Source organism: Corythoichthys intestinalis, chromosome 3 (assembly GCF_030265065.1).
Source record: "Corythoichthys intestinalis isolate RoL2023-P3 chromosome 3, ASM3026506v1, whole genome shotgun sequence".
NCBI lineage: Eukaryota > Metazoa > Chordata > Actinopteri > Syngnathiformes > Syngnathidae > Corythoichthys > Corythoichthys intestinalis.
This window is the reverse complement of record NC_080397.1, coordinates 30,155,151-30,181,107: the sequence shown is the minus strand read 5'-3', so window position 1 is coordinate 30,181,107 and position 25,957 is coordinate 30,155,151. Positions and strand designations below refer to the sequence as shown.

The following is a 25,957-nucleotide window of genomic DNA, read 5'->3' as shown; positions in this document are numbered from 1 at the left end:
TTACTTATTCAAGTAAGTGGAATAATCTGATGCATTAATCTGTGAATTTGTCTTCAACACTCAAAATAAGATGGAGAAAATTATTGGACTAAATTTAAGAAAAATACCCTCATTAAGATTACAAATTTTAGTTGTACAAGAGAGAATACTTTAAAATTGGATTTTGATTGTTTTTATAAACAAATTTTTGGTAAAGAAAATTTATTTGATACAGTCTGCCTCCTCCTTATTTGATTTAGGTGTTTTGTATGTTTAAAGAGAATAGGTTATTGACACACTTAATATAAGCGCTTTGCCCACAACATAAAAAATGTCAATCAGCAGCACTTTTGTTTTATTTGAATGAACAGGACCTTTGTCTGATTTACATACTGAAAAATTATTTTCATGTTTTGTACTTAAAACCTTTATTAAAAACTTAAACAAGTTTAATGTACTTTAAACAGTACAGTTGTAGACTACAGTTAAGTCAGGAAGCTGTAATGTTATTTTTGAAGGAAATAGTCATCCATTTTGTCTTCATTGCTACTTACAACATGCCTAAAACAACTTCAAATTAAATTGCGAAAGTATTTGAAAAAAGTGGCATTTATCCGATGAATCGAAGAATCTTTTAAATAATCCTCCAATTAATCGATTATAAAAATAATCGTTAGTTGCAGACCTACTGGATACTGAGATACTGACAATCTATCAGCAACAGTAATCAGGTTGCACGTGTTCAAGGGGGAGCGAGCGAACAAGGTGTGCTTACGCCCCACAGGGAGCAACGGCTGGCTGCATAGACTGTAAGATTGCGTTTGATCGGGATATTGTAACGTCTTTAAAAGTCGGAATCACTAGGAATGAATGTGAAATAAGAACTTTTTGTTAATCGGCGCATTATTTTTACTGGCCCCACCGGGCCACTGGTTGGAGCATTCTGGTGTCCCTGATGGTTTTAAAAGTACGTACGGGCCACTGGGCCATTTATATTGTCGACCCCTGCATAAGTAATGTTATGTGCAGCGAAGGGTGTGAGAACGGCCTAAAATGCGTGAGAGACACATGAGTGTTGAGAACTCTGCACCCAGGACAAGGTTCAAGTGTTGACAGTTGATAGTGTTTGCAACGTAGAACTTCTCTTTACAGCAAAAATGTGTGTCTGAACAGAAGAAATCCCAAATCATCCAACTAAAATGCAGACAGCTTTTGAATGGCAATCATGAGGGTGCATACTACATGAGTATGGATTGTACACCAGGCGTTACATTAGTAAACATTGAATTGATAATTACAATTGCCACTCAGCTAAAGAAACTTTTGTTCAGAACTGATCAGTACCCAGTCTACAGCTCGCTATAGAAGCTGAGCAGAGCAGTCAATCTAATAAAAAGATAGACTGAAATGCACTAAACTCGTCATGGAGGATAATGAAAAAGTCTTTTTTCCCCCCCCCTTTTAGCTCTCGCACACACTCACCAGCAGCTTATGCAGTCAAATGCGTGTGACAGCGCTTGAACACACGCACTATTGGCCGTCAAATTGTCCTCTCATGCTCTGCCAGGATGCGTTCATGTTGCATGCCCGCCGCTTTGCATTGACAACCACACGATTTCCATTTAGATTGTCTATTAGGAGCTGACATGGCTTGACTGCGTGCGTGTGCGCGTGTGTTGTGCAAGCACGTGCATGCGAATTGTAGTATTCCTTCACTGCGCCCTCAGTGTTTCCCATTTGCTTTCATATCCTGTGTTGTTGTCTATTTTGTTATTTCCCCTCCTCTGTCAGTACCCCGCACAGCCGGTGGACTGCATGCCTCCCGAGCTGAGCTTCAGCAGAGAGAACCTGAGCTTTGACTTTAAAGACACCGACATGAAGCGACTCTCCATGGAGATTGAGAAGGAAAAGTGAGTCGCCAACGACATTTTTAGGACAACTACCTGCCGTTTTCAGTCAGTGTGTTAGTCTACCCCTTAGTTCACTTTTCAATATTTTGCTCCAAAAGGGATTACAAAAAAAACACCCTAAAATCCTGCACATAATTTTTCAATAACAGAGGATTTTTTTTAAGGTTACAATAAAATACAAATAAATCTTTCATAAAACACTGCATAAGAAAATTCAAGCCATTCTCTCCTCTGTAGAACACTGTCTAACATCTTTTTTTATGCCTACACATAACTACGTTGTGCATGTGAATGATTCCTGCCAACCTTTAAAATAAATTAGACGTCTGTAGCTGTCAACGGCAGCAAATGAGTCAATCACCATACACACCTTTGAACTACTCGTTAGATATGGCACACAGTTATCACCTCCTACCATTACCTTCAATGAGATCTCTGCTGTGCTAGGGTAGAGTACATGGAGAAGAGCAAGCACCTCCAGGAGCAGCTGAATGAGCTGAAGACTGAGATTGAAAGCCTGAAGCTAAAGGAGCGCCAGACCCCACTGGATGTGGTCTATGACCAAAACTCAGAGCAGGGAGCAAGCAAGCACAGCAACTTCAAGAAGGTATTACCACAACGCATTTTGACTGCTAGTGTGTGTTTGCTGCCACTAATCAGATAACCTTCAGATTAATCCGATTACAGCACCGCCGCTCGGTGTTTATAACCGTTTAAGAACTCTGCGCACGAGTAGTGGTTTCAAGTGCACCTTTAGATGGTAGATTTTCAGCAACTGATTTGGTCCTGTCTTGACCTCCGTCAAGGTTTTGCCTGCCTCAAAAGAACCTTCTCTATTAGTGCAGGAGATCCTGAGTGATTATGGTCTTTGGGATTACAATTAGGATATAGAAATCTGGCAGGCCATATCAAATTTCAAACTGTTACCTTGTTAACCGTGAATGTGGATCTCTCGTTGTCACCCAGCGCTCCTTATCAAAACTCAAACATGTCAAACATTTGACTTTATAATAAACTAATTTATTTTTATACAAGTGATCTACCCACTCAGCCGCTTATTAGTATCACACAGGGCGCAAAATTCCAACGTAATTGTCTGCGTATTCACTTGGTGCTCAGAGTGCATCCTGAACACGCAAAGTTTTGTTCACAGGTAACCTAGTGAAGTAATAATATAACAACATGAAATACTTAACATATTTTTTTTCTTTAGTAATTATTGTTGTTTTGTACAGTAAGTTACCAAGTGTTATAATTATTTTGGACCCAAGGAAGGAACATCTCAAGTGAAGTCTAATGTAGATGTTGTCCAGTCCCAACTTGCCTAAAACTCTCGTTCTCAGTACTTAGTTCTGGTCTCCGGAAAGTCTTGAGCACAACACTACCAAAAAGTTAAATCTATTTCCAACTTGGAACAAACTTGCAAGATCGGCTTTTTCTCTTTCATCTTTCCGCTCTGATTATCCAACTTCATTTTACTCAATTATCTTGTAAGGAAGAAAAAAAAGAAACTACACAGCCACGCTTATTAGCGGGAGCACAAGTTGATTTATTTCAAGTGCAGGCAGGCGGCAAACATTCATCTTGCTCTCCAGGAAAATGGGCGATGTTTTAACACAAGGTTAACGTTCAGGAGGCGAGGGAAAGACGAGCAAAAAGATGAGCAAAAGTGGAACAGAGCACAGAGCCGGAGGCAGGCGATCTGGATGATTAATGAAGGCCTCTTATAACGCCCAACACTGCACTCAGGACAGTGGGAATTCACGACTGTTACATTAATTTAAGAAACATATACACATATCGTGTGTGTGTATAAAGAAAATAAATTAAAGCAATTAAAATTGGTCCCTAGCCATTATTACTAACTCATTCACTGCCAATGACTGTCATAGACATCAAATCCATTTTAACCGCGATGGCTGGAATTAAGTGATCGTGTTTCACTACCATTGACTGCGCTAGTCATCCAATCTAATCTGACTGGGGGGGTCTGGCTGTCAGCCCTCCCAGTAAAAATGGATTGGACTTGTATCGGCGCCAATGGCAACCAAGGAGTTAATTATAAGATTTTATATTTTATTTTTATAAGATTTTTGAACACAATTAAAATTGATTAAAAATGCTTTCTCATTTGTCTGCGTTTGGCTTGCCATAGACTTCATAACCTACTGACATGACACGGGTAACGGGGCCAATTCGTAGGAGGGCCTATTTTCAAAAACTTCAAATTCAAACATTTACAAAACCAAAGCTGCTACCGACCTAAAACCAAAACAGGCACCTACCTTAGCCATATATGAGTTTCCATGAGCAGCGGCATCAAAAAATAGTTTAAATCATCGTTCCCATATAAAATCCCGATTATTTTTTATAGAAGTATAACACAACTTAAAATGGCTATAAAAGTCCCAGATTTTACACTAGATGCACAAAAATCACCAAATGCAGAGATAACCACCTATACTTTCAGGATCAATAGCAATATTTAACATAAGTTTTTGACCAAAACAGCAACTTTTTTTTTTTTTAATTTACGGCATTTTCAACAGCTAATAAATCACTCAATTTAACATAAGAAACATAATACTTGAGGAAAACGTGCAGAATCAATTATAAATAATATGTAAATAGATTATTAATAAATTCTATATACAATCACAACTTATTATAGGATAGAATATCCCTTTATTATCATCATACACTATATACCGGGGTCCCCACACTTTTTCCTGTGAGGGGCACATAAACCTTCCCTTCTCTGATGAGGGGCCGGGGTCAGTTTGTCACAGAAAAAGTGTGACAATTGCAGGAGTGCCTAAATGTAAAAATGTATTGTTTTTCAGAAAGCCACAATCAAATAACCCTTTCTGGATTCTTCACGGAACAAAAGTAAATACAATAAAAATAATATAATATAATATAATATAATATAATATAATATAATATAATATAATATAATATAATATAATATAATATAATATAATATAATGGTAACACTATTAGTTAAATAGATAATAACCAAATGACCATCTCTGGGTTCTTCACAGAAAAAAGCCAGGAAATAAGCGGCATGGAAGATGAATGAATGAATGAATGAATAAATAACACTATTGGGAAAAAAAAAAAAAAAAAAGTGTTTTTTTTTTTGTTTTTTTTTTCAGTGGGCTGGACCAAATGTGGCTGCGAGCTGTGTCCGGCCCGCGGGCCGTAGTTTGGGGACCCCTGCTATATACTGTTAGCAAATGAGGCTAGCGGCCACCTGGCGTAACAGGAGCTTTTCTGGTTAAAACTCTTGTGAATAAATGCTTAAATCCCTGAATTCTTCATAGATATGGACGTAAAACAGTCTCGGTCTTGGTTAAAAGCAAAGAAACCGTGCAGTTAGCGTTTATTTTATGTATATTGACGAAGTACAATGCGACTATGTTAGCGAATGAGGCTAGTGGCCGCCTGGTGTAAACAGAGCTTTTGTGGCGAAAATTCTTGTCAATAGATGCTTAAATCCCTGAATTCTTTATAAATATGGACGTAAAACTCTCGATTCTTGTTTAAAAGTAAACTGTGAGGCTAGTCAGTTACGAAACTTAGCCGCCTCCATGTGTAAACAAAGAAGAAAATTCCTGCGAATAAATGCTTTAATCACGCACGTGTGGTACGAAAAATATAATATTTACCGTATTTTACCGGACTATAAGTCGCAGTTTTTTTTCATAGTTTGGCTGTGGGTCTGACTTATACACTGGAGCAACTCATGTGTGAAATTATTAACACATTATTATATCATTTCACATGTTATTTTGGTGTTTTGGAGTGACACTGATGGTTTGGTAGACTTGTTAGCATGTTCTTTATGCTAACTCTTAGCTACATTGGGGAGAAAAAGTATTTGATACACTGCCGATTTTGCTGGTTTTCCCACTTGCAAGCCATGTAGAGGTCTGTAATTTGTATCATAAGTTCTCTTCAACTGTGAGGGACGGAATCTAATACAAAAATCCAGAAAATCACATTGTATAATTTTTAGATAATAAATTTGTATTTAACTGCATGAAATAAGTATTTGATACATTACCAATCAGGAAATATTTTGGCTCTTAGTTCTTTTTTAAGAACCCCTCCTGTTCTCCACTCATTTCCGGAAGTAACTGCACCTGTTTGAACTTGTTACCTGTATAAAAGACACCTGTTCACATGCTCAAACAAACTCCAACCTCTCCACAATGGCCAAGACCAAAGAGCTGTGTAAGGACATCAGGGATAAAATAATAGACCTGCACAAGGCTGGGATGGGCTACAGGAAAATAAGCAAGCAGCTTGGTGAGAAGGTAACAACTGTTGGAGCGATTATTAGAAAATGGAAGAAGTTCAAGTTGACGGTCAATCTGCCTCGTTCTGGGCCTCCATGCAAGATCTCACCACGTGGGGCATCACTGATCATGAGGAAGGTGAGGGATCAGCCCAGAACTACACGGCAGGACCTGGTCAATGACCTGAAGAGAGCTGGAACCACAGTCTCGAAGAAAACAATAAGAAAAGCATTACGCCGTCATGGATTAAAATCCTACAGCGCACACAAGGTCCCGCTGCTGAAGCCAGTGCATGTCCAGACACGTCTGAAGTTTGCCACTGACCATCTGGATGATCCAGAGGAGCAATGGGAGAAGGTCATGTCGTCGGATGAGACCAAAATTGAACTTTTTGGTCTAAACTCGGCTCGTTGTGTTTGGAGGAAAAAGAAGGATGAGTACAACGCCAAGAACACCATCCCAACCGTGAAACATGGAGGAGGAAACATCATTTTTGGGGCTGCTTCTCTGCCATGGGTACAGGACAACTGCACCGTATTGAGGGGAGGATGGATGGGGCTATGTATTGCCAGATCTTGGCTGACAACCTCCTTCCTTCAGTGAGAGCCCTGAAGATGGGTCGTGGCTGGGTCTTCCAGCATGACAACGACCCAAAGCACACAGCCAAGGCAACTAAACAGTGGCTTCGTAAGAAGCATCTTAAGGTCCTGGAGTGGCCTAGCCAGTCACCAGATCTGAACCCGATAGTAAATCTATGGGGGGAGCTGAAAGTCCGTGTTGCCCGGCAGCAGCCCCGAAACCTGAAGGCTTTGGAGAAGATCTGCATGGAGGAGTGGGCCAAAATCCCTGCTGCAGTGTGTGCAAACCTTGTCAAGGACTACAGGAAACGTTTGGTATCTGTAATAGCAAACAAAGGTTTCTGTACCAAATATTAAGTTAGATTTTTGTGATGTATCAAATACCTATTTCATGCAATTAAATGCAAATTTATTATTTAAAAATCATACAACGTGATTTTCTGTTTTTTTTGTATAAGATTCCGTCCCTCACAGTTGAAGAGAACTTTACAGACAAATTACAGACCTCTACACGCTTTGCAAGTGGAAAAACCAGCAAAATCGGCAGTGTATCAAATACTTGTTCTCCCCACTGTATGTATAGCTATGTTAGGTTAACATACTGGCCACGTTCGCATTTCATTGTTCATGCATCATGTAACATTATCATACTGTACACTAATTCAGCATGTTGTTCTCTAATGTATTTTTATTTTAAATTGCCTTTCAGGATGACATATCTTTTCTATGTGTTGGATTTTATCAAGTAAATTTCCCCCAAAAATGCGACTTATACTCTTGTGCGACTTACATGTTTTTTTTCCTCTTTGTTGGGCATTTTATGGCTGGTACGACTTATACTCAGGTGCGACTTATAGTCTGAAAAATACGGTACCTTGAATCCTCGAACAAATCACTCCTAAGACAATCCTTCCTGTTTGTATGCGTTACAGCTTTCGTAGTTAAATCGAATCGTAAGTAAATCCAAGCTTAAATCTTACATGAGCGTGTGCCTTCTTCGGCTATTGCTAAATAAAGCTCGGCCCCCTCTGATAAGGCGTCGCGCAAATAATGACGAAGTGACATGTCAATAGCAATGATGTCTATGGGCTTGCAAACAATTAAGGGATCACCTCCGCGACCTTAGTAAGGGTAAGCGTCATGGAAAATGAATGAATGAATGCATTTTCAGTTTTTTGTTTTTTCTTTATATTTATCATAAATTCTTAAACATCAAAATAATCTTTTTGTTTCTATTTATATACTATCAAAATATAAATAAAATGTAGTAATTTTTAGAGCATAATTAGTTAAATTATAAACAATATTTGTATTTCAAACTGCACATCCTCAAGTTTTAAATCATTTATTTCAAGTTGCACAAAACTACATCACGACAAATTTGATCGTCAATTAGGTAGTAATGCCCTTAATTTACAACTCTTTCTGTTACCCTGTTTATTCCTAAAATTACTTGTGACTCAAATTTTCCCCCAATCAAATGAATAGAAATATTATTCCTCTTAATATTACATTTTAATAGCATAGCGTAATACCGTAAAGAAAACCAAATGTGAACAAAGAAACAATTGGTGCTTCAGGATTTCTTGTTTCATTCTGGTGTATGCGCTTTTATGCTAGTATTGTTAGGCTGCCTATAATGTTTTCCATTATATGTTAGCATTGAGCTAGCAGACTTTATTAAGGCAAAGCCGTTTGTTATTGTTAAATACATAATACGTACTTTTTTTTCGTAATGTTTAGTCTTTCAGTACACTTTAACTGGGCATGGCAGTAAACAACTAACAGTACTTAACTATCAGTGTTTTGCTCTGAGGTTCATTGATCATCAAATACCCTCTCCTTGTCCTCCTAATGTTTGCTTAGTGAAGCTGCACTGTAGAGCTCCACATTTTAATCAGTCTGCATCCACCAGGACCGCTTTGTTTCGGGGTCTAATGTAAATCCAATGTGTCAATAATTCCGTTCTATCACGCTTGCTGCTCAGAGAATAACAGGAGTGAATCGATGACAGTAAACCTTCCAAAGTGCGCTAATGGTCTTTTACTTATCCTCCATTTTAAAATCTCTCAGCTTTATTAGTCAAAGCAACCCACCAAGCACACCTGTGTGATCTGGTTTACAAACATACTTGTTTACTTGTCTTAAAATGTAGAGGTTGACAACTTTTTTTATATATATAAATCAGGGTAAAGCCAACATTTCTAGTCTTCACATCATTGAAAGACACTTGTTAAATAATTTCATTGAAACAATACTTTGAATACCCAAGGTACAAAGTTCATGTTTTCTACAAATCTTAGGGCTCATTTACCCCTTTCATGCACGAATCATGATTTTTATTTTATTTTCTTTTTTAAAACCCTACAGGGCACTCATTAAACTTGCTGACTGCCATTTACGGCGCTAGACGTCCAATCCATTTAGACTGGAAGGGGTGAAGTCAAAAAGCGCCGTCAATGGCACTGAAACATGAGCATTCACACTCAGTTAACACAATTTCAAAATCATAATAATAATTTAAGAATGTATTTGTTTTAATCCATTTTTAATTGTTTTGATCAACAATGTATTTATTGATGAAATTATAATGACATTAAGAACACAATAATGATTAATAACAAAAATGTAATTTTCTAATATTTATTTTTTTTTTTAAATGTTAAAAAATAGTCACTTGACCTATAAAATGTTAAAAGCTTTAAGTGTTAAAAAAAAGTGATAAAAATAAACATTTTTTAAATGATCAAAAATGGTCACTTGCTGTCTAAAGTGTCAACTTTTGAATTGCTGTCCACTGTAGTAACCACTGTCCCTCAAAGGGTTAAAAGATTAACTATTATTGATTGTCAACAGTTCATTAAAAAAAAAAAAAAAAGCCAGTTTTGAACATGTGATAACAGGAGGAGAACCTCTTTTAGTCAGGGACTGATCTGACGTCCAGTCGTAACCGCACTTTTTATTACTTCCTCCTCAGTTGACGCTACAAAGCACCAAGTCCAGAGTGGCCTTCTTTGAGGAACTCTAAGCAAGTCTTCTCTGATCATTCTACACCTATTGGAAGAAAAAATAAAGTCCACTACTGCGGCATCTTCAGGGGCCTCAAAGACATAAAAATCATGGATGTTGTGTGATATCTGGGATTCATATATAAATATATATTCTTATTTTTAACGATGCTGCTTTTGTGTTAACTGATGTTGAAGAAAATAAAAATGAAAAAATATCATGCAAAAGGAATGGTCTGTGGGGGGAAAAAAATCTTTTGTTGTTTTCCAAATACTTTTGCCCCATAAAAACATGCTACTTACTTGTGTCTAGTGGTGCGTACTGCAACTGACAGCAAATAAAACACAAAAAAAGACCCTAATATAAAAGCTTATGATAAAAGTCATCTTCACAATATATTCCAGAATGCTGTGTGATTTGAAAACTTTTCCCATAGAAAAGTAGGCGTGGCATCTGAATTTGCTGATGTTTTTTTTTTTTTTTTTTAATCATTTTATGTTTTTAAAGAAACTTTCAAGCAACAGTCAAGCAAATGCAAACAAACTTTTCCAAAATTGTTCTTCAGAGGGGGAAAAAATAAAATTCACCAGATCGAGTTGTAAAAATGATTAAAATCATCTAAATAATCTGGCCTTGGATTATAAAACAGTTTTCAATCGTTTCTCAGGTACAAGCTGTAGATTTATTACCTAAATAAATTATTAATCTAATCTGACAAACTACAGATATGCAAATACATGCAGAATTGCCATAAGTACAATAGAAATTCTTGTTAACTCTTTATTCTCGTTAACAAATATGAAGAAAATTACATGAAGGCGCACTTTGTTGATTTCTGCAAAAACAAACAATTCTGTTACACATCTCCAGTGAATATCACAACCATTTGAAATACAGATTTTTCCCAAAAACATCATTTTCATTCAAAACGTTTCAATGTTCATTGGTAAGCCACGCGGAGGAAACAAATACCATATCTATGACCTATTTTGTCTAATAAAGCATTAACTAGCAAACACTATTAGTACCATTATCTTTAACTGTACATTGTACATACTGTATACTAATATGTTCATGTCTGTGCACACGCGTTTATAAACTCTCTAAAATATGCAGTCATGTGTACAGTATTTTGTATTTTTCAATTAAAACATGTTTGTACTATGTCTGATGTTTATTTGGTATGGACCAGCACTCCCCTACCCCTTGTTTGTAGGCAAGGGTTCGGTGGTGTCGGTGGCCTGCAGGGGAGCATAGCAGGAAAAGCCAAAAAATGCTCGGAGTGAAGAGCATCGGTCGTCTCGGGAATTGCGACTGACATCATACAAAGTCTCATGGCTGTTATTGAAGGTTACAATGACTGGTGACTGAAAAGCTGTATCAATGAGGGAATACTAAGACTGTACTGTACTGTAAAACAGGAAAACAACAAGGCACAGGTGGAATTGGTGGTATCCGAACAGTACACTTTATTGGTTGGTTGGGAAGTTTGTTTTTCATCTTGTCGAATGTTATGTTGGTAGGTTCTTAGATTACCTTGGTGGGTTAAGATATTTGTCAAGAGGTTGATTTGTTTTCTAATTTGTTAACTACTAACTTAGTTAGGTAATAAATGGTTACTACCGTATTGGACCGAATATAAGACGGTGTTTTTTGCATTGAAATAAGACTGAAAAAGATGGGTTCGTCTTATATTCGCGGTCTAGACATTATACCCATTCACGACGCTAGATGACGGCAGATATCATTGAAGCGATATTCTGTTTTGACAGATCTCAGCTAATCTCCCCATTCACGACGCTAGATTGTGCCAGATATCATTGAAGCGATGTTCTGTCATGACAGATCTCAGTTTAACCAGTTTGCATTATTTTATTGCAATGTTTTTCCTTATTCAGATTTGTTTCAAGACTACAGTTACAGTTAGACTTCACTTTGATAATGCAGTTATTGCAATTTTGTTGTTTTATCACAATAGATTGGTTTATTTACATTTCAAAAACCAGAAGCCATTCATTTACGAATATGATTGCACTTTAGTTTACATATTTAAATATTCAGATATTAAGATTCGAATGAGGCAAATGAATAAGGCAAAATAACATGCTTTTCCTTTCAAATACTTTGTTATAATTATTTGTTTCAGATGTAATTATTTTCTGTATGAAAATTAATTTGGTGTTCAAAAAGTCTTTTTTCAAACTTGAGTCTTAAAAAAGAGGGGGTCGTCTTATAATCAGGGCCGTCTTATATTCGGGCCAATACGGTATTTTGATGTTGATAGTTAGTTGTTTGTGGGGGTAGTTGGAGCAGGTGATGTGTTGTTGAATTTTTCGGTTAGTTAGTTAGTAAATTTGTGAGTTGCATTTTTGGTTTGTTGCTAGGGTGTGATGTTAGAGCCAGGACAGGACACCAAATCTGCTATTCGTACAGCTAGTCTACAAAAAAAAAAAACACAATTCAAAAGTCATTATTTATTCCTATTTGATATAGAGTCGCTGTCGGGCGGAATCCCAACACCTCCAATAGGTCAACGTTTCCATATAAATGAAAAACAAAAACAACTTGCTTGAGTTATTAACATCATTTCCTCAAGTTGGTTTTATATTGCTATCATATTGCACATACTCATCAACACAACAGCAACCCAAAATCATCTTTAATAATTAATTACATAGGCCTAAATTACACTACGTTTACTCGCAACCATTGGGTTATTGTCACATTTAAAAAAAAGTGTAATGGATTAGTTGCTGATATCTGACACCTGAGAAAATATTGGGAAACATCGGAAATCTTCACAGGCGCACTTTCACATTTAGCGGATGTCTGACAACATACTAAGCAAAGGGTCAAATCACATATCCTGGAACTCCGGACTAACCGCTGTTCCAGCGATTGAGTCTGGTGATCGTCCGGCGGGTCAAATTCCCAGGGCGGAGCAAGCCACATCAAACAGACAGCAGAGTGAACCAATCAGCGACGGGCGAAAGTGACGTTGGTAAAGTGCCAAGAAACTAGCGCGAGCAGAGAATGGAGAAGTTTATTCAACATGGCTAGCGCGAGACAGACTTGTCAATGGCTTGTGTTAATGTGTTTTGGTAATTTAAAACTGATTTTACCGCGGATTGGAACATATTCTCGGCTCTCCTGATCGCCATCTGTGTTGTTGTGGAGACGACTTCCGACGCGCAAGAGTGATGTTGCTCGTTAAGAACACGTCACGCAAATAATCAAATCTGATTGGACGGAGGATTTTCTTCTTCTCGAGAGGCCATTAAGGAGCTGGGTCCCAGACTATTCTCACAGTGTTTGAAAAATACGGGGAGAACAGTTTGGCCTTGCCAGGCAACAAATCACAGTGTTTGCTGGCATAAATGGAAGGTATTTGAAGGTTAAACCAAGTAACAACGCAAAATTCTCCTTACTTGTTTCCGTCCGTGCTTCCTCTCGGTCTTCCTTCTGTGTAGGTGTACAGAGCGCCTCATCCCTCCTTTGGGAATCGTTGCTTCGCTTGCTCAGCTGCCATTTTACTGTTAGGAATCTCGCTCCCCTTGTGTGCAGAAGCATCTCACATACACAGCACAGAGTACGAGCATAAGTGTCTTCTGGCTAAATTGTCTTTTCTTTTTTCCAGTGCAGAATGATGATTTTCTCCCAGTCAGTCGTTGATGGGGAAATGCGGGTGATTGCAAGGCAATTGTTGCCCGCAGTTAGCAAGTATGCAAATGAGTTTATTTTCCGATGCAGTGGATCTGGCCCAGTAATGCTCCCTGATGAACGCCACGCGGCTTCTCATTGAGTTCACGACAGACCCCTTTCCAACCACACACACACATACTCTCAGTATTTTATTAGTAGTACAGGGAGTCCTCGAGTTACAAATGAGTTCTGTTCCTACGCTGGCAATGTAATGAAAATTTCCGTGCAACTTTGATTTCACCGTTAAAGTCTAAATTTACGTCAAAATACTTGATATAAAAATAGTAAATACTGTTATGAATCAAGTTGGATCTATTCTTCAGGTTGCAATGTTGATGTGTGAGACAGAGAGAGAGAGAGAGAGAGAGAGAGAGGGTGGACGAGTTGGACGGAGCTATTGCGGGGACGTAAAGCGTTTTTGCGCGACGGTTTAACTTTGGTCTGAATGCAGCATAAGTCTTTACCCATGTTCATCAGTGTCTCTCCTTTCACTGATGTTTTTATGATGTTAAGCTTCATTTCTATGGATTTGCTTTTCTTTCGGCTGGACCAGCAACACGAGAAGATTCAGCTTTCTTCTTTGGAGCCCATGATGTAAAAAAAGATGCTCCCAGTGCACAAACACAGACAAGCACTATGCACTAGCTGAGCAGAAACATTAGTGCTGGGGACTAAATGGCAGACAATGCACAGGCGTCGTAAAGTTGAAACGTAGAAGAAGGACATCGTAAACTGAAGACTCCCTGTTTCCAGAAAACCCAAAATTGGATGTTAAAATTCCTGTGCGGGCACATGCAAAAGACTTCTCGATGAATGTTGGTAGTAAACATGGAGGAATTAACTTGTGGGTACACATCATCAGTAGTGTTCCGCTGGGTCATGGGGTGTTTAAGCCCTTGACACTATTCACCCTCTCCAGAGGCGGCCAGCTGCAGGGTGATCAGCCCTGAGCTTGCGTCCCAAGCCCAATTAGCCAACGTGGCAAAAAACCTCAGGGGGACTATGCATAGCAGGGGTGTCCAGTTCCCTGAGCCAGACCATGGCTTACTGCATACCTCCTGACACACTACCTGGGGGCCCAGCTTGGGTCGTTTCTCTTTAGCCATAGCCACTGGCTGCTTCTGACGCAGCTTTGATGGCTGTGCGCTGGCTCTTGCCTCTGACTCCCAAGTCCCTCAGGAGCTTTGTGTAAGATGTTCCCACAAAGCCTCTGCACCCAACTTCCACTGGGCGGACTTCAGCGTTCCAGCCACGCTGTTGAGCTTCAGCGGCTAGCTGGAAATACTGCAGGTGTTTCCGCTCATATGCCTCCTCTATGGAGTCCTCCCATGGTACAGTGAGTTTGATGATAAATACCTTTTTTTAAGGAGGGACCTGTATATATTTTTTGGGGGAGGGGGTTGTGTTTGTGTAATTGTTAGTTTAGTATAGAGTTAAGTCATTTACTTGGTGGGGGGGGGGGGGGTCTATCCATCCATCCATCCATCCATCATCTTCCGCTTGTTCCGGGGTCGGGTCGCGGTTGGGGGGGGGGGGGGGGGCGTCTATTGTGAGTTATTTATCTGATTAGTTAGTCAATCATATGGTTAGTTGGATGCTTTGTTTCAGTAGTGGGTTGGTTGTGTTAAGATATTTGGTGTTCAGTCAGTTGAGTGGTTATGTCAGATGTTGTCGCCTGGTTCTTCCACTGATTTGGTTTTGTTTGTCAATTTCAACTGTACCTTGATAGTAAATCTTGAGTTTGAAATATGTGAATGTTTGGAATTATTTATTTGTACCTCTGTGTTACAATGTTAATCCATCTTTTTTCTACGCTGTTATGATGCTCCTTTTTTTCATCCACTGTGATGTATCAGTGTGTCTGAGGTCATCGGTCATCATCGGCGCTTTATTCACACTCACGTCTGTGCCCCGCGAATGTGTTAGCGTGCTTAACACCTGCTAAAAAAATAGTCATCGGTAGATGCTTATTAAGCGGGACGCCATTTCACGGTGTTCCTGTAGTTAAATGTCATGCCGAGGGAAAGAAATGAATAAGTTCAAATAGGCACAGAGTGTGACTTTCATTCTCTGTTCCTAAAATTAAATTTGATGATTTTCAGATCAAAAGAAATGCCAACAAATTTCTGAAATGATTTCTTTGCGATAGTTTTATTTCCCTCAACTTTTAATTGAACATGATGCTTCGTCCAGGTGTGACAAAGATTACCATATTTTCCTGGGCATAAATTGTAGGCAAATTCTCATTGCAAGCTTGAATATTGTTTATGTGGTTCAATAGTGTGTTTGTTGATTTTTTAACTCATTCACTGTCCTTGTGTCATGTCTTGAGTAAAGTTCTGTTAGGTTTGTGCCCTAGTGCAGGGGTCCCCATCTGCCGGGCTGCGGACCGGTACCGGTCCATGGCGCATTTGCTACCGGGCAGCACAGAAATAATTTATTTATTTTATTTTATTATTTTATTTATTAATGACCGAATTCTGGCCGAATTAACCCTGTGCCCCTGTTTAACACACCAACATCCCTGTCTACTCTAGATATAATACTCCAGGATACATTAGAATGTCGCCATAGAAATGCATTGATTGGACTGCTAGCAGTACATCTTGTATTGTGTATATAATATATCTATGGGCGCTTGTCCTCGATAATAACATATTACAAGGCCGTGGGCGCAGCACATTTGTTCCCGGAAATAATTAGCCCCCACACGAGCTAAGATGACTGGAAAACAGACGTCTTTGGCGATATTTTTACGGCGAAAAGGGCACCTGACGAGCCAGAAGATGAGCCTACAACCTCGAAGACCCATGAACTGTAAGTAGATTCGTGACCCGTTTGTGAATAAACCGAGTGATTCGAGCATGTCTTTGTAACAGGAGGATCAGCTTGTAGAGATCGCAAATGACGGCGACCTTAAACGTACATTTGAGACAACAACTCTACCGAGGTTCTGGATTAAAGTCATTCCGACAACGCTACGAGAGCATTGAAAACCTTGCTAAAATTTCCAACATAATATCTTTGTGAACCGGGCTTCTTAATTAATGCTTAACGACAAGATGAAGTCGTTAATGGTGAGAGAGCGGTGTGCAGTTGTTGTGTGCAGGTAACATGGCAGGATGGAGCTGAGGAAAACTTTTCCATGTCCTTCCATGATCAAACGTAAGTTAATATTCCTTTCTTTAACGAATGTAGTGTTTACTTTGGAATCTCTGCATTTGTGATGCGGTTCTCCGCATGCACGTAACGGCATTTGCGGCCATGTTTAACTTTACGCGCCATACCATACCTACCATAGAGTCCCTTTTCATTCAGACGCCGACGGATAGTACAGGTTGACACTGTTGCACCTTCGGACTGCAGGGCAACTTGAACTTGTTTGGATGTTAGTCGAGTTTCTTTATCCACCATCGGCACAATCTTTCGTTGAACTCTCTCTTCAATTTTTCTTTTCCGTCCACATCAAAGGAGGGTAGCCACAGTGCCATCAATTTTACACTTATTGATGACACTGCGCACAGTAGACACAGGAACATTAAAGTCTTTGGAGATGGACTTGTCGCCTTGAGATTGCCCATACATCCTCACAATTTTGCTACTCAAGTCCTCAGATAGTTTTTGGTCTTCTTTCTTTTCTTCATGATCAATGTGGTGCACACAAGGACACAGGACAGCGGTTGAGTCAACTTTAATCCATTTTAACTGGCTGCAAGTGTGATTTAGTTATTACCACCACCTGTTATGTGCCACAGTTAGGTAACAGGTGCTGTTAATTACACAAATTAGAGAAGCATCACATTTGTTTTTTGATAAGGTGCAAATACTTTTATACGGCCGATTTTTTTAGTTTTGTGTAAAATGATAATGATTTTAAAAATGTTTCTATTCTCTTTTATGTTTTTTCATTGCAAGAAAAAATATAACGAAAATATTACTACCAAAGAATTTGTAATTGCAATAATTTTCTGGGAGGAATTGAGCATTATCTGACAGAATTGCAGGGGTGCCAATACTTTTGGCCAGCAGTGTACATGTGTCATTCCCCATGTTATGTTTGGGAAAGCCAAAAATAGCAAAGGGGGAAGTCCTGCAGGTATTCATTATATTGTTAGTGTGCCTCACTCACCACTCATCCATCTTAACCCATGAAACTGACCCACTTCTGGTGGCGGCCCACAACCCGCCACCATGCGACATTTTCTGCCGCTCAAATCACTGGAGACCCACTTAGGAGGAAAACATCTTGTTTTCGGCTGCATTCATTTAGGCAGAAGAAAAGCAAATCAATAAGCACAGTTATTTTTAAAAGCACATTTGTCTCTTAAATGGGATTTTTATGCCCCAAAACACATTTTCAGGCTATACTTTGCATGCCAAAGCAACAGCTGGTCTATACCATTTAATAGTGCAGACCTTTGCCATTAAAAGTTGGAAGAAAAGCAATCATCACAACCGGCGTAGTCAAGGAATTCATTTTGTTTACAGTTTTGAGGTATAAAGAAACATTAAAACATGGCCGCCAAAACTAAAATCATGCACCATTCAGTCCCAGCCATTTGTCAAGTTAAGACAAGTTTTCCAGGTACTTCCGCTTTACTTCCTGCTTTCTGTTATCGACTTCCGTTGTCACGTTATTTTACATTGACAGCAATGACGCTGGAGTGGCATCACTCACTAAAAACCCTGAAAAAAACAATATTTGGAAATACCGCAACCTTCTGCCATTTAGACATGGGAAGACAACATAAAAATATGGCCGAGGGTGCCAAAAAGTAAAATATTACTGTATTTTATTGACTCTATGGCAGTGGATGGAAACGCTATCAAGAACCTGAAAAGCTCCAAGGCATTCCAGTACCTGCACAGCCACAAAGTTGGATGTGTCCTCATACACGAACATGGGAATTTTGTCATCATGAAGGCGGATGTGGAACCAAGCCTGTGCTACAGTGCTCCGTACCACAAAACATGGGTGCTGGTAACAAAAGAGGCAGATGTTGAAACTGCAGGCTATACATGTATCGCGGGTCCCGGGCGTTCGTGTAGTCATGCTGCTGCTGTTTTATGGTAGGTATGTTCTCCAAAAATATGAAACCTAAAATCTGGTGCATGAAATGACTTGTTGCATTTGCTATTTATATATTACGATGATGATTGTAATTATGAAGCTTAATATTTTTTTACTACAACTACCGTACTGCTGCTGCTGTAGCTGCTACTACAACAACACAACCAAAGTTCCGGGAAAGGATGTTCTCCGGTGGGTTTCTTATCAATGAAGTAATAAGAACAAACATATCTTTTAGGTAGAGCCTTTAGAGAAGCGATCCACATTCTTGAAATATTGCCTGCAGGTTTCGGATGTAAGGCGTATGGCGGGGTACATCAACAGTGGCGTTTTGTAGCTGGTCGGTGATATTAACATTACGCTTAAAACCATATATTTAGGCGCTTCCAGGAGTTCCCACAGCACAGAAAGTCCCGGACCCTCAATTATATTGTGCTAAAACCATTTTTGGAGAATAAGTGGGTTCCTTTGATTTGATTTTGACTTCATCAACACACTGCTAACTTCAATCGCAACTCATGATGTTTTGTCTAAACCGGAAGTTCGAAGCAGAAATTTTCCAAGATGGCGCCGCCGATGTTTCGCTCAGGGAACTTGTATATACGTGGTCCCTAAATTGATTCTTTGAAGCAAAACAGCAGACTTCCTATATCTATTCGAGCAGATTTTCGTGACTTTTTGGTTAGTTTGTTCTTCATAGAATTTCATGTTGCTAAGTATTCTGGGTTTCTGGGCCAAAATGGTCACTATAAACGAAATATCTGACTTCTTGCTTCCCTTTATAAACACAACAAAGTGACAGCTAGTTCCTCTTTGACGCAATTGTCGCTGTAAGCGTCAAGAATGTTGCAAAACTCTCAAGTAGGCCAACGGTATTGACTTTGATGTCATTCAACGTTATGTAAGCGACGCGGCGCTGCGAGACGCTAGCCCCGCAAACGTCAAGATGCCACACATACACATACGATTACACACACACACCGCCTCTGTAAAAAGAAGCTCCAACCGCCGTCAGGTCTGGAAGTTCTCCCGCTTGTAATCTCTATTTTTAGCCTAGCGAGGCGCCGTTACGCCGTGTTATTTTTTGGGAAAATATTCTTCCTTCGCGCACGCCGTTTCCTTTCTGGCCTCCTCACTGCCTCTCATCAAACACAAAGACTAAACAGTGTAATGTGACTCATTTTGCTTCTGGAAAACGTACATTAAGCGTACACAAAATTTTGGGGGGGGAGGGCTTGTAATTAGCATATTATCATCAAATTTCGACGTATCTCCAATTAAATGTATGTATGTCCACCTATAGCTCCCCAGGTCACCCTCTGTATTTGGGATTTGTACAAAGTCTGTCTATAAAACTTAAGGCCCAGTTGGCTTCGGTTATATCTAGTGATAACTATTTTTTAAAAATTAAAAAAAAAAAAAAGCTAAATATAAGTGTATGAAGTTATGTGAGATACCTCTTTCTCAACAAATGTAAATATAACAAACCCACATTTCAAAGTGGAAATATATTTGACATCTATCACTGTCAATGAAAAACAAACATCACTCATTGAATTGAAAATGGCTGAATTCAGACAAGAAAATGAGATCCCCACTTCCATCAAAACAACAATAGTAAGTCTTTTTCTCACGTCGGCAGTGACAAAGGGAATTTTATTAGAGTGTCTTCTTTGTTGGGGGGAGTGTCTAGTGCCTTTTCACAGCCAAACAAGCAGCAAATGTTGCACAGGCCTTATGATGAAATCAAATGGGAAAGAGCTATAAATGTGTGTGTGTGTCTTGAACGCCAGCTGTTCCAGGCAATGTGCAACAGTAACGATGTTATTGTTTTTTGCTTCTTGAACAGAAATTCTACTTTTGTGATTAAGGATATTTGTAAATGTGTATATGTACAGTCCCTGACAAAAGTCTTGTTGCATAAGGACATAGAGACTTAAAATGAGACAAAGTTGTACCTCTACGTACAAAGTGAATTTGTTCCAGGACCTTGTTTGTAGCTGACGTGACCGAATGAAAAAGGTGCGGTATAGATTTTACTTTGTCTTTTAATGTTTTGTTGTTGGAGTCAACTTCGGCGGACAGTAGGCGTGTTGTGTTGCCCAAGTTCTGAGATAAATGATTAAAAACCTGACGAAGTTGGTGAGTTTTATGGCCATGTTACCACAGTGGTTGTCACCTTAACTTCTAATGACTGGCGAACGGAGGTCAGAGAATGACTGCCATATTGTCAAGCCAGTTCATGGATGCGCACACCACGCTCATATGTTTCTATCATTTCCAACTTCATTTCTATAGTAAGCGTCCCCTTTTTCCTTTTTTCACCACATGCATTAACTTTCTTGGAGCCCGAGTTGATTTCTCTCACATGAAAATCCACCGTGCGTCCATCTTGCGGGAAAACAAACAAACTGCGGTGCTGTCGTATTTTGAGCATGTCGGATGTAGAAATTAATGGCGAGTCAAATTATACGTCGGATGTCGAAAAGATTGTGTCGAAGCGATCATATGTCGAGGTACCTCAATATAACTTTATTTCTAATCATTTCATTCTTGCAATAAAATATAAATTTTAATGTCAAGTGCCTTCACGCTAATAACTGGGTCAAAAACTGTCAAATATTAGTGTGACATTCAGAGCTTGGTAACATCTGTTTTTGCAAAGACAAAATTCTTGTCGCATACAAAAAGTATAATTCATACAATAATTTTTTGGAAACACACATATATGCTTCAATAAGATCAGAACATAAAGTCAATGTGTCTTGGGGGAAAAGATTTTGTGTAACCTCCTAAAATCACAGAAATGCAAAGAAAACTGCTTTTGGCAGTTATACCTATAACACAATGAAACACATCATGTTTTGCATATGCATTAGGCACTGCATTACACATACTGTAACATGGCATACATGAACACACCATACAGTAACTCCATCCTTTTATTTTCCCTCATTTCCTCACATCTAAATGCAACACACTCAGGTGACTTGAAGTTCCGCTCTGAGACCCCATTTTGGCCAACTTTCAAAATTGTCCGATATGCATGTGTGATACATCATTGGAAAGACATATTTTGAAAAGGAGGGCTTTAAAAAAAAAAAAAAAAAAATTAAACAGCAAAACCCTATCTGGAGGTGAGAGCACACGAGAGCAGAATTAAAGACGCCATGACTTCAAAGAGATATAATCGCGTACTTACCTTGTTTCGATCCAAAAACTCCAATGGCTGGCCACAGCTAGATTTTGGGGGGATTTTATGGGTGAAACAGAGTAATATAACAAGGGTCGCGATGCAGAAATCGCAGGCATCAAGGAGTGGTCGAGATTTTCTTTTTCATATATTGACCCTTTTAAACGTTTTTTTTTTTTTTTCATTTGGATCGATTATCATCTAAAATATTGGGGAAAATGCGACAGTAACGAAAAAAATTACAATTAAGCAATAGTTATAAGGTAGAAATCCGTGACTTTTTTACTGACGCTAATTTTTTCATTGTGAGGTAATTTGTTTAAAAGTTTCAAATATGCGAGTGAATAATTTTTTTAAGTCGTTTTTTTTTTTTTTAAATGAAATATTAGACATCAATTAATGATTCTACGCTACAAATGACAGACATTTTGAATAATAAGTATAATTAATTACTAGAGATGGTCCGATCACGTCATTTTCAAAGTATCGGAATCGGCAAAAAAATATCGGCCATGCCTTTTTTTAATATATATATATATATTTTAATTAAATCGTTTTCTAATTGTATTTAACGTTACAGACATAATTGGTTACACTCATCCAGAGTCTTTAGTTTAGGCTGAAGGTAGGGTTATCAAATTTATCACGATAACGGCAGTAATAAGTTTTTTTTTTTATAAATGTATCACGTTAAAATATTTAATGCAATTAATGCATGCGTTGCACGACCCACTCACGCATTGTCACGCTCAATCTGTAATGGCGCCATTTTACCTATATAGAGAGATAAAAGGCAGCGTAAAATGAGTAGTGTGAAGTTTGGCTGCCTTTGGAGACTTTTTTAAATTGGCTAAAGCCTTACAATCCCTCTCCCTATGAATAGAAATTTCATGGGAAGCAATGTGGGGAAACAAGGTAGCAATTGATCTTTTTCTTAACACCTTATTTTATTTCCCAATGCAGAGAAGATATATCAATTGGTGGCACTACGCACAGTCATGGTTCCACTTCCCATCATGCAGTGGGGCATGTCTACAGTTTCATTTACTGAAAGCTCAACAAATACACTAGATGGCAATATTTAGTCACACTATACAAAGTCACAAGTCTTTCTATCCGTGGATCCCTCTCACAGAAAGAATGTTAATAATGTAAATGCCATCTTGAGGATTTATTGTCATAATAAACAAATACAGTATTTATGTATTGTATGTTGAATGTATATATTCGTCCGAGTTTTATTCATTTTTTTTAATGTATTGCTAAAATGTATATGATCGGGAAAAATTATCGGGAATGATTGGAATTGAATCGGGAGCAAAAAAAGCAATCGGATCGGGAAATATCGGGATCGGCAGATACTCAAACTAAAACGATCGGGATCGGATCGGGAGCAAAAAAACATGATTGGAACAACCCTATTAATTACCTTCGTTTTATGGCTGGGTTGAAACAAAAGCGGTTGCGCGACATCTGTAAACGGGGGGTTCCAGGGTAAAACGGGCGAATTAAAAATAGTTTGGGGGCTTAATGCACCATGAATTTGCTATGGCAGCATATAGACATATTGTTCTATCAAACACAACAGTTGTTTTGGCTTAAAATACAGCAGTTTCTTTTAAAGAGGAGTCCAAGAGCAGAAACGGCTTTTTCAGTCTTGTCTGTGTATTCCGCCATATTTTCATTTATTTATTTATTTATTTAATTTTTAAGTAACATACATTAACAAATATAAGGAAAAATGACTTACTGTATGCCCAATGAAATGTAATATATTTTGAAGATAACGCAATCATTGACTTTTTTTTTTTTTTTTTTTTTAAATAAATCATAAGGAAGCAAATAAGTAGCCTAACATAGGTGAATGACTTTTGTCAGGGACCATATATAAAGGAAAACAAAAAAGATATGTGCAGATCATGAATGAGTTTTTTCAAGATTATTAATCAACCGTCCGATAATAAAATCTGATTTTTCCCCCCCAGAAAAAAAAAGGAATTTTTACAGAAAATAATCTTTCAAGGCTAGAATTGTAATCGCCCCAAAATCAAGTACACCCCCAACCCCCCAAAAAAACCTCCAGAAAATAATTTAAATTTTCGAAGAATAGGGTTAGATGTTTTCCAGAATAATTTTTTGCTCTTTTTGCAATAAAGCTTTTTTTTTTTTTCTTTTTTTTTTTTTTTTTTAATTAATGGAAGATTAAGAGAGTCAGGTTAGGAGAAAAAAAAAGTAGAAAACCCAGAAAGATTTGGAAAACTTTCTAGGAAAAAAAATATAATTATTTTTTTTAGTAAACTGTCACCTAGTACCAAAACAAATTCAAACAAAAAGTAAATCTTCCTAGAATAAAGCAAAATTTGGGGGGTAACTATTACAATAGATATATGAATCCAAATTTTCAATGAATAAAATCAGATATTTTTTGTCTTTATCTCCTTAAATATTCTCACTTTTTAAAAAAGAGTCTGGGTTGTTTTCCTTTAAAGGGTTTTTGGAGGAACAAGATGTCAATCTTGTCAGAATAAAATGTCTTTCTTATTGTTGTTATTTTTGTCACCATCAAACTGGCGGTGGTGTGTTGTGACACTTGCTTTGAACGCTGAGCACCAGAAAAAGAGAATTTCCCCTCGGGCGGCGAACCTGAGCTGGAGCATCGTGCAGAATTTTAATTAAGTCCTCTGATAGACGCCGGGATTTTCCAGGCCGCTTTGAGCACGTGAAGGACAAGCGACTGATCGATATCTCATCATCAACAAAATACAGCTTGCAGTCACCATTCTTAAACATCATGCGCTAATGTCATATTTTAAATTGACACAAGCGCATCATCCTTAAGCTTCAGCAAAACGAGTCAATGATCATGTTTTTTTGTTTGTTTTTTTTTTAACATTTTATTACAATAGAGGGTGTTGAAAACGAGTGAAGCTGATTATTCGGTGGCTTTGTCATTCCTGATTTCCAATCTATCATTTTTTAATTCATCAACTAAGTGCACTGTCAAACTGATTACTAACTGTCAAAACAAATCAAGTGAAGATTTCATGCAGGGGTCCCCAAATTTTTTCCTGTGAGGGCCACATAACTTTTCCCTTCTCTGATGAGGTGCCGGGTTCAGTTTGTAACAGAAAAAGTGTGACGATTGCATGAGTGCCTAAATGTAAAAAATTATTGTTTTTCAGAAAGCCACAATCAAATAACCCTTTCTGGATTCTTCACGGAACAAAAGTAAATAAAATAAAAAAGAATAATATAATATAATATAATATAATATAATATAATATAATATAATATAATATAATATAATAATGATAAATAATAATAACACTATTAATCAAATAGATAATAACCAAATAACCCTTCTGAGTTCTTCACAGAAAAAGGCCAGGCAATAAATAATACTATTGAGAAGAAGAAGAAAAAAAATTTTCAAAATGCTCTCCTCTGGTATTGTTCAGGGGGCCGGACCAAATGTGGAGGCGGGCTGTATCCGACCCGCGGGCCATAGTTTGGGGACCCCTGATTTCATGGCTTGCAGGTTATTTGCATAACATCGCAAATTTAAGGTCTCTTCCAATAACTATGCACTTGTAATCATTGAAGAGTAAAGTTGGTTTTTTTTCTTCGGGAAAGTCACAATCTTAGAAAAGTTGCGTTATTTTGTGGTTTTAAGGTACTTTATTTGTACCTATGAGTAGATTTGTTTTGCAGGCAGATTGACGGTATTTAGCATTACAGCAAAAACCACATTTAACAGATAAAAAGTCTAAAAATATATTAAAGTATTTATTGCAAATATAATTAAATCTTTTTCATGGATTAAAAAAGTGGGTTTCATTTCATCAATATCTAAATGTATTTTTCAGGATTAAGTTTTTTTCAGATTAGAAAAACAAATAAAACATTTGAGGTACCGTATTTTTCGGATTAGAAATGGCAGTGGGGTTTTTTTCATAGTTTGGCCTGGGATGTGATTTATACTCTGGAGTGACTTATGTGTGGAATTATTACCACATTATTATATAATTGTTGCCTGTTAGCATGTTTTTTATGCTAAAGTTTACTGAATACCTATGCTACATTAATATACCGGGCACATTCTTAGTTCATTGTTCATTCATCATGTAACATTATCATACCGTACACTGATTCAGCCTATTGTTCTCTATTCTATTTTTATTTTATATTACCTTTCAAAATGACATGTC

General features: G+C 38.0%; 1 protein-coding gene across 1 annotated transcript in view; it reads left to right on the top strand.

The window, feature by feature from the left end:
* The window catches only part of nf2a (NF2, moesin-ezrin-radixin like (MERLIN) tumor suppressor a), a 39,684-nt gene extending 28,793 nt beyond the window's left edge, over positions 1-10,891 (top strand). Inside the window, exons 14-16 of the mRNA XM_057832770.1 lie at positions 1,771-1,889; positions 2,337-2,496; positions 9,752-10,891. Coding sequence (XP_057688753.1) covers positions 1,771-1,889; positions 2,337-2,496; positions 9,752-9,802 — 330 coding nt within the window. The 3' untranslated portion in view covers positions 9,803-10,891. The remainder of the gene's footprint in view (positions 1-1,770; positions 1,890-2,336; positions 2,497-9,751) is intronic.
* Positions 10,892-25,957: the final 15,066 nt, after the last annotated feature.